At 36.1% G+C, this 17168-nt stretch overlaps 2 protein-coding genes, 1 long non-coding RNA gene and 2 other non-coding genes across 5 annotated transcripts; 1 reads left to right on the plus strand and 4 right to left on the minus strand.

Annotated features, from left to right (window-relative positions):
- The first annotated feature begins 2829 nt into the window (after window positions 1–2829).
- On the plus strand, window positions 2830–11587 carry LOC8287153 (metal tolerance protein 2). The gene is made up of 12 exons (XM_002520610.4): window positions 2830–3679; window positions 3755–3824; window positions 4034–4131; window positions 4247–4389; window positions 4952–5067; window positions 8859–8955; window positions 9355–9439; window positions 9612–9674; window positions 9819–9924; window positions 10615–10739; window positions 11081–11172; window positions 11244–11587. The coding sequence occupies exons 1-12, from the start codon at window positions 3356–3358 to the stop codon at window positions 11362–11364; spliced, it is 1440 nt and encodes a 479-aa protein (XP_002520656.2). The 5' UTR covers window positions 2830–3355; the 3' UTR covers window positions 11365–11587.
- Window positions 10282–11085, minus strand: LOC125369606. Its single transcript, XR_007215283.1, has 2 exons — window positions 10766–11085; window positions 10282–10617 (listed from the first exon to the last, which is right to left on the minus strand). It is a non-coding gene; the product is annotated as an uncharacterized LOC125369606 (long non-coding RNA).
- Window positions 11588–11690: 103 nt separating the features above from the next.
- Window positions 11691–11764, minus strand: LOC112535138. Its single transcript, XR_003079334.1, has one exon. It is a non-coding gene; the product is annotated as a small nucleolar RNA Z155 (small nucleolar RNA).
- Window positions 11765–11862: 98 nt separating this feature from the next.
- LOC112535137 lies at window positions 11863–11956 on the minus strand. The gene has a single exon (XR_003079333.1). It is a non-coding gene; the product is annotated as a small nucleolar RNA R41 (small nucleolar RNA).
- Window positions 11957–13737: 1781 nt separating this feature from the next.
- Window positions 13738–17168, minus strand: LOC8287152 (zinc finger protein GAI-ASSOCIATED FACTOR 1). Its single transcript, XM_015720157.3, has 3 exons — window positions 16606–17168; window positions 15671–16067; window positions 13738–15268 (listed from the first exon to the last, which is right to left on the minus strand). The coding sequence occupies exons 1-3, from the start codon at window positions 16811–16813 to the stop codon at window positions 14137–14139; spliced, it is 1737 nt and encodes a 578-aa protein (XP_015575643.1). The 5' UTR covers window positions 16814–17168; the 3' UTR covers window positions 13738–14136.

A 17168-nucleotide genomic window follows, 5' to 3' on the forward strand; every position in this document is an offset into this window, starting at 1 on the left:
GAGATTGTTAGAGGAAGAGAGATAACACGTCTAGTAAATCAAGGTAACTTTAAAATGTGGAAGGTCAAGACCAGTAAAGCCATGTATGATTTATTGGTATCTTTGGTAGATGATTACTTGAACGCGACATAGATGCAATCCAAGAAGGCATGAGATGCTCTAGCTAAATTATTTACTCGGATGAATGATCCTAAGCTACAATAACTTGAGAGGTATCGTCAATCATGAAACATGACATGGTGATGAATGAATATTTTACCAAATTTAAAGATTTATGTCATGAAGTTTCAAGAATAGATCCTCAAAATCAAATTAAGAAACAACGATAAGAAGAAACATAAATCATGGATTGCATTTCAAGTGTAATGCACTCATTTTGGAAACTCATAGATGGACTAAGGACTTGTTATTAACGAGTTAGGAAATCTATTAGCAATTTAAGAAGCTTAAGATAAGCAAATGTCTAAAAGCTTCGATAAAGAAAGAAAATAAAACCTTTTTAAATAATAATAGAATCCAAAAGTTGCAAGATTAAGAAGTATATGAAAATCAATGTAGGAAGGATAGTAGAAATGAAAACAAGAAAGGAGTCGACAATAAGGGAAGCTTACTGCACCCACGACCAATTGGAGGACAATTTTTGCCATTAAAAGAATAACCCGTATTTTGTTCTAGCAAAAAGGTCATTATGCTCGAGATTGTTAGTATAAGAAAGAGGAAGAAAATGTTATGACATCCAATCAACCCTAAATTGAAAGTGAAGATGAAAGAAATTTGTAGGCCTCGTCAACCATTAAAGACCTCTGACGAGTAAAAAAGAAAAGCAATCGCTTTATCATGATGAGCGCTAATTACATTAAATATAATGATTGGATATCATATTCAAGATGATCTACTTATATAGCAGGAGATAAAGAAGAAATCTAAGTAGATTAACGTTTAATAAGGAGCGAGTTGTTACTATGAATAACTTAAAGCTACCAATTACTTATACTGTCAGGACGATGACAATTCTCTAGTACAATCTGAGAGGAGTATTGTTAGGGAGTGTGTTCATGTATTTGGCATGAAGAGAAACTTGATTTCAGTATACAATTGATATCCACGGGAAACTATATAGTGCTTACACAAAAGCTTAAACTCGGCAAATACACTACTCATGGAGGGATAAAAAGCTAGAGCTTGTATTACATGTACAGACAACTTGATAAGACCAAAAGAAGTGAGATGGTTGATTTATAGCATGCACGCCTAAAGCTCGTGAACTATAACTTAAAGCTACCAATCATTTATATTGTCAGGACGATGGTAGTGCACTATTACAATTCGAGAGAAGTACTGTTAGGGAGTGTTTCATGTACTTGATATGAAGGAAAAATTGATTTCAGTGTCACAATTGACATCTGCGGGAAACTATATAGAGTTTATATAGAAGCTTAAACTTGACAAGCACACCACTCATGTAAGGATAAAAAGCTAGAGCTTGTATCACATGAACAGACAACTTGATACAACCAAAAGAAGTGAGATGGTTGATTTATGGCATGCATGCTTAAGGATTCTCAACTTGATATTCAAAGGTACATAGAGTGTGTTGGATGTTAGTTAAGAAAGCACACTAGCTGTTCTGAGTACAAAACAAATGAGCCTTTTGAGTTAGTTCATTCAGACATTTGGTCCAAAAAAGCTTTCATTTATCAATAGTTTTCACTATATAATAACTATCATTAAAAACTAGGGTACTCAAAAGCCCTAAGCAAGTTTAAAAAGTTAAAAAAGATGGCTAAAAAAGAATTTAATCAAAGAATACAATGCCTATATATTTGATAATATAGGCAGATATACTTCATATGAGTTCTCTTCATATTTGGAAGATTGTAAGATACGTCGTTAGTGTACCTGTAAGAATAGGTCAAAATAAAATAGGATAGTAGAATGAAAGAACAAAAATATGCTGCTTACAAAAAAAATTTCATCTCAGTTCTAGGAAAAGTGCATGAAAACGGTTGTGCACCTTATCAATAGGTTACCATAAAAATCACTTGGATCTATTTTAATCATTTCTACTTTGTTTGGCTATGTATGTCACGTTATCATTCTTGATCATTTTTGCAAAGAGTTTAATATGAAAGCAATAAGGTATATTTTGTGAGTTATGACAATTAGAAATAGCAATAAGGTGACCATACAATATGGAAATGTCATACTTCAAAAGATATGATATTTGATGAGACTTCATCTTGATAGTTGTCTCATATAACATACCTAAAAAGAATTAAAAAGGACATGAAGAAAATATAAAAACCGATGAGATTTCGATAATTAAAAAGATCACACAATTAGCAAATGATATAGATATGAATGACAAATCATTTTAAAAGGCCAAAATACTTGAAAAAACTAAATCGAACCGAGAAAATCAGGTCTTTATGATAGACATGCATATATGAACAAACTCCAAATAGAGGACAACAATCCAACATAATTTTAAGGTGCATTAGAATTTGGACTACATTTAGAGAAGACAAAAAGAAACTAAATACTAAATATGTCAAAGCAATGCTTAAAGAGGATGAAAAATAGAAGGAAGTACACATACAATACAATAAAAGCGAGTAGTTGATAAGGGTTATACAAACAATTACTCTCTACATTAATCTAGTATTTTTTTTTATCTATTTTTCTTTTTATACTTCTCAAATAATAATAATAAGAAGAAGAAGAAATGTGCTGGTGCAGTACACAAATTTTGTACCAAAGTTCTATTTAATATAATAAGAGTTTTCTATGTGCAATTAGATCCTCTATATAATTTATTGCTAAAGAAGGTTATATGAACAGTTGATATATTTTGAGTTCTCATTTAGTGAACATCATCCCTTTTTAACCGAGAAATAAGAAGAAGAGGTAAAGGAAAAAAAGAAAAAGAAAAAAAGAAGAAGCAATGGAGGAGCTAGACAAAGCATCAATTGGTAATCTGAATGTACATTCAGTTGTTCAAAATTAATAGATTTACCAAATTATTAATTAAATATAATTTTAAACATTCAATTATCAAATTTGAATAGTCACAGTAGATTGTGTAATTATCCAAAAGAATAAAAAAGTAAATGATGGTTCACCTGTGCTGCGCCAATGTTAAGCTAAGAAAAGGCATGAAGAAAGAGAGCCCAGTGAGCCGCTGGATTAGTAGAGAAGAATCTGAGCGCCGCTTGATACAAACAAACAATCATTTATCTGCACTAACTGTAATATTTCTTTCCTCTGTATTATTATTAATTTTGTTACTATTGTCCTCTATTCCTCTGTTTTTCCAACTTTCAAATCAAACAATCAGCAAAACTAGCAGCGATCAATGGGATTTAGAATCCTCTGCAAATCCAATCTACTCGCTACGCTCTCTTCCCGCCATAAAACCCTTCTCATTCAATCCCTTAATTCTCACCTCCTCGATTCTTCTTCTACTAGAACCCCTAAAAGGTGGCATTTTGGCCATTCTCATTCCCACTCCGATCACCACCACCGCCACAATCACCCCGCTTCCGGCGAAAAAGGTGAAAATATATTTCGTTTGGGCCTCGCCGCTGATATTGGATTAGCTGCTGGAAAAACTTTGACTGGTTATTTGTCTGGAAGCACTGCGATTATCGCTGACGCTGCACATTCGGTCTCTGATGTGGTAATTATTATAATCAGTTTGTTATTGAAAGCTTGTGTACGATATCAACTTTGATATAATGTTTATCGTTGGTAGGTCCTAAGTGGAGTTGCATTATGGTCCTTCAAAGCTGGGAATGCTCCTAGAGATAAAGAACATCCATATGGTCACTTTTAATCATTTGTACCTACTCCTTTCATCTATACTTTATGCATGTTTGAGAAAGAAGTGTTTTTTCTTTTTCTTGTTTTAGAATGTTTATTCTGAAACTTTTGAATTGATACTGTATTGATTGGACTGAACTGATTTTCCTTCTGTAATATGTTCTTATTGAATGGGCACTGTTCTTATAGGTGTTACCATTTTGCTTCTCAGGGCATGGGAAATTTGAGTCTTTAGGAGCCCTTGGGATTTCTTGCATGCTTTTGGCAACTGCTGGTGGTATTGCTTGGCATGCTTTAGATCTTCTTATTGTAGGTGTTTTGTTTTCTCTCTCATTTTTCCCAGTTTCAATTTGCACCTCTGGTTTTGAGCTCTGATCCAGGAATTGGATAATTTTGGTTCTGAATTGACAACTTTCATGTGCAGGGTTTGCTGTCTGCATCTCCTGAAGTAGCAAACCATTCTCATGTGCATAGTCACGGTCATGGTGGAAATCATCATGGAATCAACATGGATCATCCTATACTTGCATTGAGCATGACGGTTGTATCAATATCTGTAAAAGAAGGGTAATTTAGATTGCTTGAACAAATCTTGGCTAATGCTACTGTTTTTTCAAGTATCCGTATCCCTCCTAGAGTCTTTTGGAGGATACTAATTTTGTAATTATTGTGTCTCTATGATTGTGCTAATATGTAAATGTTGGTTGTGTTTTATCAATGCCTTTTGAAGCGTAACTTATGTTAAAAGGCTCATATGAAATCCATAGCCCATTCTTTTTTATCCGTTTCTTTCTTTTAAGCTTTTATTCTTAAGGGATGAACACTAGAAGCCTTCAGTTTTTCCATAGGTTATTGGCCTTTTCTATTATGCCTCAATTAACTCTTCTTTCACCTTCACCCTGACTTCTACTATTTCACTTTGTGTACAACCACTTCTCCTTTTGTCTTCCCAAGTAAAAATATTTAAATTTATGATTCATCTAGAATCCAGATCCTACCATCTGTCTGCTACTTGTGCTGAAGTTCTGTTCTTGGTGCAAATGACTAGTCAGCTCCGCCAGTTTTTTATTAATATTATCATCTGACTGTGATCTCTGTTTCTGACTTGTGTATTTCATGCCACTTGCAGGCTTTACTGGATAACAAAGCGAGCTGGGGAAAGGCAAGGCAGTGGACTTATGAAAGCAAATGCATGGCATCATCGTGCTGATGCTATTTCTTCTGTTGTTGCACTTATTGGGGTTGGTAAGAACTTCTTTTTCCGTGCAATGAACATTTCACTTGGTGTGAGCTGTAGTTAAAGTCAGTACTTATTGAGGTTGGTAACAAGCTTTTCGTTTATCAGTTATACTTACAGGGTCTTGCTATTAGTTGGCTGGTTTCTGTAAGTTTTGTTATTCCCACTCATGTCTTTTTCAATTATTTTGCCGCTCCAGACTTTTTATTGTTTATTTTCTTGGAGTGCTCTTGATTTATGAAAGGGTGTTCAATCTTGTGAACTGTAGAAATCCAAACTAGTCATATAGGAAATAATTAGTCTCCTATAATTGTGGATTTGCTATCTGTATTTTAGGAATATTTCTTATGCATACAGCTCTAATTTACTTTCCTTAGTCAATCAGGATTATCTCATGGATCCTCGTGTATGTATATGTACCCAAAGTGTATCTAATGGAATATAACAAAATTTCTTCTCAATTCAACTTCATGCTATCAAAGCAGGACTTCTGAACCCAAATTCCCAACTATCTGGCCAACGCCCCTAGACCATCTTCAATATCTGTTTCTTCATCAGCTCTGGTGACATCATCTCTCTTGAAATCTCATTCATCATGCCAAATCTGAGCAGACTTCTAGGGATGCATCCTCATCTACCATTCCATCCCCCATATTTCCAGCACCACCTAGACAAGTTGGGCCACATCCGAAAACAATATTGTGCTTATCATCAGCCACAAACGCAATGGCAACAACTATCTTCAATGGTCTCAATCCATGAGGATGTTCATCAGTGGATGAAGACTATCTTACAGGTGCTGCTGCTCAACCAAGTCCAAGTAATCCCAGATTCAAGGTCTGGAGGGCAGAAGACAACCTGGTTATGTCCTGGTTAATTAGTTCAATGACTGGGGAGATTGGTGAGAATTTCCTTCTATACACAACTGTCAAGGAAATACGGGATACAGCCTGTGACACCTTCTCTAACAGTGAACACTGCTGAACTATTCCATGTGGAGAGTATTCTAAATTATCCAAGTCAAGGAGAAAGCTCAGCCACCACCTATTTTACCTCTCTGACTCGGAACAGTTAGACCTCTTTGAATCATGCAAATGGAAGTGCCCAGATGACAGTGCCTATTTCAAGAAAATAGTGGAGACCAAATGCATCTCCGAGTTACTGATGGGTCTTGATAAGTCCCTTGATGAGGTGTGAGGTCGAATCCTTGGAACTAAGCCACTGCCGAGTCCCAGAAAAGTCTTTTTTGAGGTACTCCGAGAGGAGAGATGCAAACGAGTCATGATGGGGCACTCTGATAAAACTTCAGTCCCTGATGGCTCAGCCCTTGCTACTGTCAAGGACCAGACATCAGAACATGCTGCCTTTGCCTCACAAAATCCCAGCAATAAGCGACTACACATGAATCACAGCCGAGGTAAACTTGATGAAAGAGCTCTCAAATGCATCTTCATTGGCTATTCATCCAACAAGAAGGGATGCAAATGTTTCTCCTATCACCAAAAAGTTTAGTCACACCATGTTTATCACCTTCCTTGAGAATAAGCCCTTTTTTCCAAATTCTGTAATTTAGGGGGAGAATAATACACATGAATTGCAAAATTTGAAGTGGACTTCCCTCATTAACTTGGTTCCAAGTTCCCTTCCAAGTTCCCTCTACTCAACTCTCTCTAGCCTACCTAACCCAAGATCATCATCATCAAGCCCACATGCATCAGCTAGAATTCCAAACACATGCGAGTCATCAAATTCACCATCCGAAACTCAACTTACACAGATTCAGAAATATAGCCCAAGCATCTCCATCTTCCTGGTGAGGTAGTAAGGGTCTATACTAGGGAAAGCAACCTCAACATCCTGTTCAAAATCAGCAAAACCAGGAGTCTAACCCAAACTCAACCAATCCTAAAATAGCACAATATGAGGTTGAAGTTAACCCAGAACTTGGTATTGAAAAGGTGGCAGAATATTATCCGGACCTAGATCTACACACTCCTTAAAGGAAGGGAGTTCGCTCATGTACATAGCACCCTATCCACAACTAAATGACTTGCTCAAACTTGTCCCAGAAATTCAGAGCATTTGTGATCCATCTAGATGAAATCCAGATTCCCAGAACAGTTACATGAAGCACTAAAAGTTCTTGAATGGAGAGATGCTACCCTAGAAGAATTCATGCCCTTGAAAAGAATGGTACATGGGTCCTAACAACTTTACCACCTTGATAGCAAATGGTTGGGTGCAAGTGGATTTTCTCAATGAAACAAAAAGCTGACAGGGGTATTGAACGCTTCAAAACCTGTTTGGTAGCTAAGGGCTTCATTCAGTGGTATGGAATTGATTACCAGGAACTTTTGCTCCTGTAGCCAAACTCAATATGGTACGTGTTTTTTATCTATTGCTGTAAATCAAGATTGGCCTTTATTTAAGCTCGATATGAAAAAATGCATTTTTGAATGGGGATTTAATAGAATATATATGGATATACCTCCTGGTTCAAAACTGATCATACAAGGCGCAGAGTCTGTAAGCTAAGAAAGTCGCTATACAGGCTCAAACAGTCACCTCGTGCATGGTTCAGATTTACAAAGGTGCTAAAACAAGATGGGTACTTGCAGTCTCAAATTGACCATGCTGTCTAAAGTTCTACTGATGTTGATGGTATAGTTCTTACTGGGAATCAAACACTCTACTGATGTTGATGATATAGTTCTTACTGGGAATCATGAAGAAGAAATGAGAAGACTTATGCTTCTACTATCTAAAGAGTTTGAAATCAAAGAATGGGGACATCTAAGATAATTCTGGGAATGGAGGTGGCTAGAAGTAAGGGAATTTCAGTTTCTCAACGAAAATGTCTTGGACCTCCTAAGGGAAACTGGTATGCGTGGATGTAGGCCAGTAGAGACTCCTTTGGACCCTAACACAAAATTGAAGCCACAGACTGAAGAGATGGCTGTGGATAGAGGTCAACATCAACAATTAGTAGGGAAGTTTATCTGTTTGACTCACACATGTCCGGGTATAAGCTTTGTTACCTGTGTTAGTCAATTTCTGATCAATTCATCTAAAGAACACATGGAGGCAGTTTACCGTATCCTTAAGACATCTTAAAAAGGATCTTGGGAAGGGGCTAATGTTCCGAAAAACCCTTTGCCAAGCCTTTATGTCTACATGGGTGCAGACTGGGCTGGGTCTCCCATTGACCGAAGATCAACCTCCGGGTATTGCTCATATGTATGGGGAAATTTGGTAACCTGGTGTAGCAAAAAAAACAGGCAGAATTCCGACCCTTAGCTCAGGGTATCTGCGAAGGAATCTGGTTAAGACAGTTACTGGATCAGGCCCTATTGATATGATGTGTGATAACCAGTCAGCTATAGCTATTATCCATCATGTTGAGATTGATAGGCACTTCATCAGCGAGAAGATAGAAGGCAACATTCATATCACTTAAGCATGTCCCTTTTCGATTTCAAGCAGCAGATCCTCACAAAGGCTCTTTCTTTTTTCCAAACTTCATTTTAATGAGCATATATCGCCTAGTTTGAGGGGAATGTATAAATTCAAACTAGCCGTATAGGAAATAATTAGTCCCCTATAATTGTGGATTTGCTATCTGTACTTTAGAAATATTTTCTTATGTTATACAGTTGTAATTTACCTTCCTAAGTCAATCAGAAATCCTTGTGTATATATATCTACCCAAAGTGTATCTAATGGAATATAAGAAAATTTCTTCTGTATTTAACTTCATGAACGCTAGCTCACCATGAATCTGCTTTTGTCATGACTGCAGGGGGCTCCATTCTTGGGATTAGGTTTCTAGATCCTCTCGCTGGACTTCTTGTTTCAGGCATGATCCTGAAAGCTGGACTGGAAACTGGGTACCAGAGGTGGTTTCAGTTCTTCACTGACCTCTTTTATGCCTGTAGCTAGATCCTCTTTTTGATTGTGTTACTGTCTTGTCATAAATATTTGAATATGGATTAAGGTCATATGCATTTGATTATAAGGTCATATTAGCCCATCATATGTTAAGCCTCCTTCATTGATACATATGTTCATGTATCATGTCCTATGGAGTCTCAATCTAGAACTAAATTATGAAACTGAAATAGTTCCTATGATTGCTACAAATGGCTGCCAAGATATCTTGCCTGCTGTATTTGTCATTGGCCCATTTCTAACATTGTCTGATCATTGAATTATTGTTAGTTTTTACTCAGAATTGGGTAATTGTTTTTCTGGCAATATGGATCTCCCTGTTTGACTTCTTGATATGGGTCATTTAGTGTCTTGGAACTGGTAGATGCTGCAATTCCAGCAGAACATTTGGATCCTATAAAGCAAACAATACTACAAGTTGAAGATGTCAAGGTTGGTTCCACAATTTTCCATGCAAAAATTATCCCTGTAAAAAACTTCATAGCAAGATTCTCTTTCAAAGCATGTTGTATTTATGTCTCTTGGAAAATCACTCTGTCTGGGCGGGTCTTTACTTCCTGTCTTACTAGTACTCTTATTGAAAGCATTTTGGAACTGTTCACAGGGATGCCATCGTTTGAGAGGAAGGAGGGCTGGTTCATCTTTACACCTGGATGTGCATATTGAGGTTGGTTTCCAAAATATGACATAATTTGATGCTTGTACAGTTAATCCAATTATGGCCAGAACCCCACTAATGCTCACAGAGTGGTAGAGAGAATGCTAGCTCGTCTCAAGGTTTATCATGTAATTAACTGATTCTGAAGTGCAGGTTGATCCTTTTCTTAGTGTTAGTGCTGCCCATGAAATTGGTGAAAAGGTTCGTCAGGAAATTCACGAGTCCTATCCTGAAATAGCTGAAGTCTTTATACACATAGGTATGGCACGTCATTTTATGTTCTAAAAATTAGACAAGCTACAATGAAATCTGTTTGAAGCTACCTGATGGAAATGCAATTTTTAAGAATCATTGACTGCTGCTGGATAAAAAGGAAAAAGATTTTCAGAATAGGTAATATCAAAAAAGAGAATGGGCAAGGGAGAACAACATATCTAACTTGATATTTCTACAGTACCAAAATACATAGTCGTCTCAAGGTAATATGCTTGGTCCCAGGGTCAGGGTGTACAGCTTATATTATCTGAGGTAAACATAAGCATAATGTACTTCCACTAAGGGAAATAGTGGCACAATTACTTGGTACCATATATTTACTGTTTTTTTCGTTGAAATCTGAAGAAGTTATTTTATAGAATGCACAGTATCTTTTCACAATCATTCACTTGGAGATTTTCAAGGAGCTTGGTGTTGCTCAATAGAAAAGATTGGCTGCAGTGAGAATTGTCTGATTAACTAGTCTGGGATAAGGTTTATCAGTGGGATTCCTATCTATGAGTTTAGATCTTGCTGGTTCTTGCATCCGAGACTATACTTTCATTATTGCTTTGCCTGAAGGATTTTGATATAAGAATTTAGATTACCATCATATCTCCTTGCCATGGATGGCTGCCTTATCTTCAGTTCCAATTCTAACTCTGTCCTGTGACTTTTTCCAATATGGCTGCAGATCCTGCATATTTACACTTCTCATCAAATGTAGAAGGAACAGCAGATCAGGATAGATATATCTCTTTGGATGACAAAGACATTGCAATGATTATTTCCAATACTTTTTTGTCAAAGTTCCCAGAGGTAAATGTAAATATCTTTTTTCTTACAAATTGAGGGTCGGTGGTGCTAGATTGTGAAACATTTCTTGTCACTATTAAAGATGGTCCACAATCTTCCTATGGTATAACCATTCTGAATACGAGCATAGGTGCTGATCTTATTTGTGCTTCTCAAAGGGGACCTTTAGTTTTTGTTACTGGCGTCAGAATTTGAATCTGCCAATATAGGATAGCGCAAAATAGAGTTTGTTCTTAACATAAAATGATAATAGGTTATGCATTTTTTAGCAAGTATTAGTTAGTGAGCTGCAGATTTCCAAATACATTGGGGGTATTAAATACTGTGTTTGAATGACTTTTCAGAAAATGGAGGTTGAGCGCATTACACGCCACTTTTTGCAACAAAAAGTATTACTGGAAATGGAGGTATCCTTGCCCCCTGACATTTTAATAGGGTAAGTAAATCATACCACAGTGAGTTTGCTGTGATCTACAATACGTCACATTGATATCTTGCCCATAACAGGGACGCAATGGTAGTAGCAGAAAAAGCAGAAAAGGAAATCTTGAAGGTAGCCTCTGATATAATTCAAGTGAGCATTCAGCTAAGATTGGGCAATCCAGTTCCAAAGTTTGGCTTCAAATAATAAACAATAGTAAAGCGAACTGTAGAACACAGTGACTATATAGAATAACGGGATAGCAATGCACTAAGTAGACCGGTATACCTTTAGTTCAAGATTCTTCAGTTTAATTTGAAATTATTGGCATCCTTTATTGTCTCGTTCTTTATGACTTTTCAAGTCAAGAGTAGTAAATGGGCACAAGCTTGGTATTAAGCTGTTAATATGAGATTTCAGTATTAGTTGAGCTTTGTTCCTTCGATTTTTCAGTTCTGATTTTTCCTTCCCCTTCAAAAAATCACCGTTAAAAAATAAAAAGCAAAACGAAAAGACAAGAAAATTGGAGAGCCAGATGATCAGATAATTGTAGTCTGATTATTTAGTCGACACTGTATATTCCGACAAAGATATCATCACATCAATTGGCTCTCTTTCAAAATTCACAAAAACAATTCCTTTTTTTTTTTTCAAAAGAACAAAAACATAGAACAGACGAATAACAAAAATCGTAGAGGGAGAGAATAGAAGGCTCAGAAGGATCCATTGGTGTTTTCTAATCACAAAGGAATTCAATTCCTTCATAAAATAGGTAGTTTTAACACATCACCGCCTTTACTTCTCATTCCCTATTCCATGATTCATTTTATTAAAACCTAAAATTGCGAAACAAACAGAAAGACAAGAAGAAGCGGCAGAAAGAAGAAGTAAAAAGAAAGAACGATTAAAACAAACATAAGAAAAGTAGAGGCAGAAGAAGAGCAGGCGAAAACAGATTGCTTGCAGATGCGTATTTATAAATACGCATAAGCCCTGTTAGCATTGCATAGGAAAGGTAGAAGTCGGCGAAACGAGTTTGCTTGCAGTTGCCCACCATCTGTAATCCTTCATAAGCCTCTCCTTTTATAATTAGGATTAGGGTTAGCATTTTGGCGAAGGAGCGGTGCGTTATGAAAAATTACTAGAATACCCCCCAAAGCTATTATTCTGTTTATTGGGACGAATGTAGATGGCGTTTGTTATTGAAATTACTAGAATACCCCCAAAGCTATTCTTTTGTTTGTTGGGCTGAATATGGACTTTCACGACAAAACACTTTACTTATGCAGACTTGAGCCCTATTTAGGTTTCTGTTTCAAAAGCCAGCCCAATATTAACTTTTTTTACTGCTAACCTTTTTTCTTTTTTTTATATTCGTGGAAAAATATAAAGGCATCTTCATTTATACGTTTTCACATGAAAGTTTCTTAATTTATAGTCTTATTATTTTAATATTCCCTCAATTAATTTTATTATCTTTTTATATTATGATACAATAGATATTGTTTTTAAATTGCAAAATCGTTTTTTAAATAATTTATTACCAAATTGACTAATGAAAGATTCTTTAAAAATATTGTAAATTTATATAAGAAATTATCTAATATTATTTCTACAAAAATTAAAATCTATATGTTAATTTTATTTATTGTGAATTCGTTGCAGTCAGTTGTATCCAGAATAATTTCATAAATAATTTTATTTTTAAATTTTATATTGTTTTAATAATAATAATATGAAATTTAATACTAAATAAAAAAATTTATTAAAATAAAAAAAAATCACAGATATCAAAACTAATAAGAAAATAATTATAAATTCTGAAATGAAAAAATAAATAACCATATGGCATTTTTCTTTAATTTATTCATTCATTCAAGAAAAATCCTTTCATTTCATTTGAGTAGATATTAAACAATAGCGTCTGACATTTAATTACTGGATTACTTTCTTTCTTCTTTTTTCTTTTGTTTCTCTTTTTTCCTTTTGTCTTGTAAATACAAAATATTTGGCTGAAGGCAAATACTTTGGCGGGCCATTCATGAAATTAGCATTGTTTTTGGGAAGAACAATTGAAATAAAATTTGCCTTCATTCTTAACAAAATAGTGGCAAACTCTAGTAATTTAACACATTATAAACCAACCACTGCCACGGGGCCAAGTTCCTCAAAATTTGAGTGAAAATTAAAATAATCGCTAATGTCGCACTCTGATTCCTCCATTAATTTTTGATTTTTGAATACAATCAAGATCTAGATGGCAAAAGCACAATAAGGAGACGAGCCGCATAAAATAAAACTCAAAGATCACTGAACCAAGAAAGAATTAGAAAAAAAAAAAAGTTGGGAATGCAGTGAGAGATATTATCGGATTCTGGTTTGATAAATTTATGGGAGAAAAATCACTGGTGAGTAATTATTAAAAGAATTGTTCTCATTAAAGCTTCAATAAAATTAGAGAGTCGGGATCTCATTTTTGTAAATTCTGAACAATAATGCAACTACTTGATGTGATCCATGCAAATATGTAAACATATTCTTTATGGTGCTTGCAACACAAAACCAGGATTGGCATATTCATTTGAGAACTACCGAAATCTGCCCTTCATGCGCTCATTAACATTCCTTCTGAAATACTAACAAGTTATTCCTGTTCTCCAGGGAGAAAAAAAGAAATGTAAAATATAAAAAGTTTCTAAAATAGGCTTATCCAAGGCAAGTGACCCATGCACAAGCCCTGATGGATCCTACAAATTAAGGCCTTATGTTTTGACATTATATATGCAGGCCTTGACCCTTTTTAGGCCCATTTATTAGGCTTCCTCTTCCATTACCCAATGTCAAAAGCCTCTCATTATCGACTCCTTCACGGTCCACATGATGAGCAAGAAATTGCTTCCCTTGGTCTATGCATTATACACAGCTCCAATGCTCAAAATCAAAGAGAAGATAGAAGAAAACTAGCAATTTCAATTATTTTCAAACTTCCCATATGGGCTTCTCCATGGCAGATTCCCCAAGTGAGAGCTGTTGCTGAAAATGACTCATCATTGGCATTCTCTGCTGGCTCATTGCTCCCATTTCCATTCGCTGCTGCTGCTGCTGCTGTTGTTCATGCAAATTTGCTGGTCTTGACCCTCCAATCCCCATAAAGTCACGAGTCATCATGTCACTGCTTTCACCATTATGCCCCACAAGTCTTGATGGTCCACTCGCGGTCCGCTCCATTGAATGAGCCCTTCCATGTATCAAGCTAGTAGTATTACCACTATCTTGATGATCATTATTACTATGTTCTATGTTTTTCATGAACCCTGGATTTTGATCAGTGCCCATGAACATAGTACTGAGCATTCCCATATCGCTCATGCCTGAGCTACTTGTAGGATCAAAGAATTGTGACATTTCTTGTTGGCCTTTTTGTAAGGTACCGTTGGGTTGGTTGTATCCTCCACCATTGATTCCCACCAAGTGTGTTTGATCAAGCAGCTGTGACGATGGAAAGTGATCATATGAGGTGGTGTTATTATGCTGCTGAACGCCACCGAAAGATGGAGGTCGCGGTAGTTGTGGTCTTATGGGAATGATCTGATCTGGACATGCCATGCTACTCGCAAAGCTCTTTTGCATCATAGGGGAGTTAATACTGTTACTAGCAGTTGCACCCATTTGCGCTGCTTTTTGCAGTAAGGCTGTTGCTGACATTTGAGCTGAGCTTGAAATTTGGCAACCATTTTTCCCATCTTGTAGATAATTGTACCCAGACGAGCTATTGGAACTGAGTTGTAAGCTAGAAGAAGTTGAGGCAATACTTCTCGGACCGCCAAAGAGAGTGCCTGAACTACTTGAAAACATGCCTCCTGCCATGTTCATGGACTTAAATGGCATAGGTACGAGCTCTTGAGGAAGGGATTTCAGTGGATTTTTGGGGTCAAAGCTATTAAAATCTGATATTCCAATAGAAGTGTTTGTATTGGTGGTTAATGGCATAGAGGACATGAGCTCAGGCATTTGGTTTTGCAAGTGTGATCCCGTTAGTCCTTGGTTTACTTTGTTGTTTTCTTCTGCCAATGCGTCACAAAAAGCTCTATGGGTAATGAAGCTATCTCTTCTGCATGATTGGTCATTAAAAAGTAAGGTCAAAAGTGAGATTGATAAGAGAGCAAGATTGCAAACAAGAGCAGGTACGTAGATCCTGTAAGTTAAATGTTCAAAGTATAAAATTAAGGTGCATGTCAAAAAGGAAATGTGAAAAGTACATTAATTTGTCGGCCATTCCCTAGCATATATTTTTAACATGGAGAGAGACAATAATTACAGTTCTCTTTTGAATTATTATCATCATAATAATGCAATCTGCATACAGTAAGTAACAAATCATTAACTCAAGTATCTCTGCGGGCCTGGACCCTTTTCTCATAACTAAAAAATCAAAAAGAAGCATCCACATTTTATGCATATAGAAGAATCATTTTCAACAAAAAGAAAATACGGTCTTTAGATTGTTATTAACCTGGAAAAGATGGTTCCACAATCACATTTGTATTCCCTTGTACCGCAGGTCTTTTGATGAGCTTTCCAATCAGATTGAACTGCATATTTCTTGGAGCACTTATCACATTTCCATTTCTTCTCACCATGTTTTCTGCTAAAATGCTTTTTAATGCCTGTTAGGTCTCCCAATGCACGAGCCGGGTTGTGGTGAACACATGTTGGTTCAGGGCATATATAGACTCGTTTCTTTACTTCAGTTGTAGTTCTTTGCCTTAGCTTCCATGGAAGGTTATGGCCTCTTCTATGCAGTTGTAGATTTTGATCCCTTTGAAACCCTTTGTTGCATATTTCACATACAAACCGGTTGGTTGCCATAAGAGTTGTTGGCGATAAAGCAATAACATCCGCATTAGGATCTGATCATTAAAATTAAACCAGTATTATTATTTTTAATTTTTAAGAAGAATTAATATTAGTTACTCAATTGTCATTAGAGAAAAAGGAGCATGATGATGTGCTGCAAGAAAGTAACCGGAAGTAAGAACATTGACAATTGTGATCCGTTTTTGGTAATATTTCTATGAAAAGTACAGTCAGCAGTCATGGCTGTATGTTTGAAGACAGTGTGAAACAAAAGGAGACAGACAAGATACCGGGAAAAAAAGGAAAAAGAAAAGGAAGTTAAGAGTCAAGTAAACAGTTCACTGCAATTATTGTAATCTCAAAGCAATAATTGAGCCTTTCAATTAATATCATTAATAACTATTCCTTCCAAGAAGAGAAGAAAGTAATGAATACCTCTTGAAAATTCATACCTTTTCGAACAGTCAAGAACCCCTTTCTCATTAGTCTCTAAAGTCTTATTATTACTAAGACCAAGACTAAAATCAATCATTATTAGAAGTATATGTTAATTACTGGGTTACATAAATGAGGATAAATAGTTGAACTTGCCTGGAGTTCCTGGCAGATTTCTTTTCTTCTTGACTGCAGTCTGTTGAGAGGTAGAGCCATTGCTGTTAGTAGCACCAGAATTAGGTCCTGATAAGTTGGAGCCATGGAAGTGATTTTGTAGCTGCTGCTGCTTTTCTTGAAGTTGCTGCACTTCTTCTCCAGTATTTCCAGAAGAGAAGCTTCCCTCCCCACCTGTGATATTTGACATTTAAAAGTGAAAAGATTGAGATAATTATAACACAAGTTTCACTTTGTCTCTTTCCTTTTTCTTGAAAGTCTTTTTTCTTTCCAAGCTCTTTTTCTTATTGTTGGTGCTATCAGTAAAAGGGAGAAATTGTTTTTTGGTAAAACGGGAAATCAGGAGTTCTGCTCTCACCAGAGGAAGACAAAATCCAAGGAATTCTCCATCATTTCTGGTAAAGAAGGATACTACCAGTACTATTCCTGATAAAAGACTAACTTTGGAACTTGGTCTTCTTTGGCCTTACATACTTATATATAGTGTTTAAAAAGAGACAATCAGTAAATAACAGCAGTAATAAGGGTATTGATGTACTTAACCT

The sequence above is a fragment of the Ricinus communis genome, chromosome 1, assembly GCF_019578655.1.
Source record: "Ricinus communis isolate WT05 ecotype wild-type chromosome 1, ASM1957865v1, whole genome shotgun sequence".
Taxonomy (NCBI): Eukaryota; Viridiplantae; Streptophyta; class Magnoliopsida; order Malpighiales; family Euphorbiaceae; genus Ricinus; species Ricinus communis.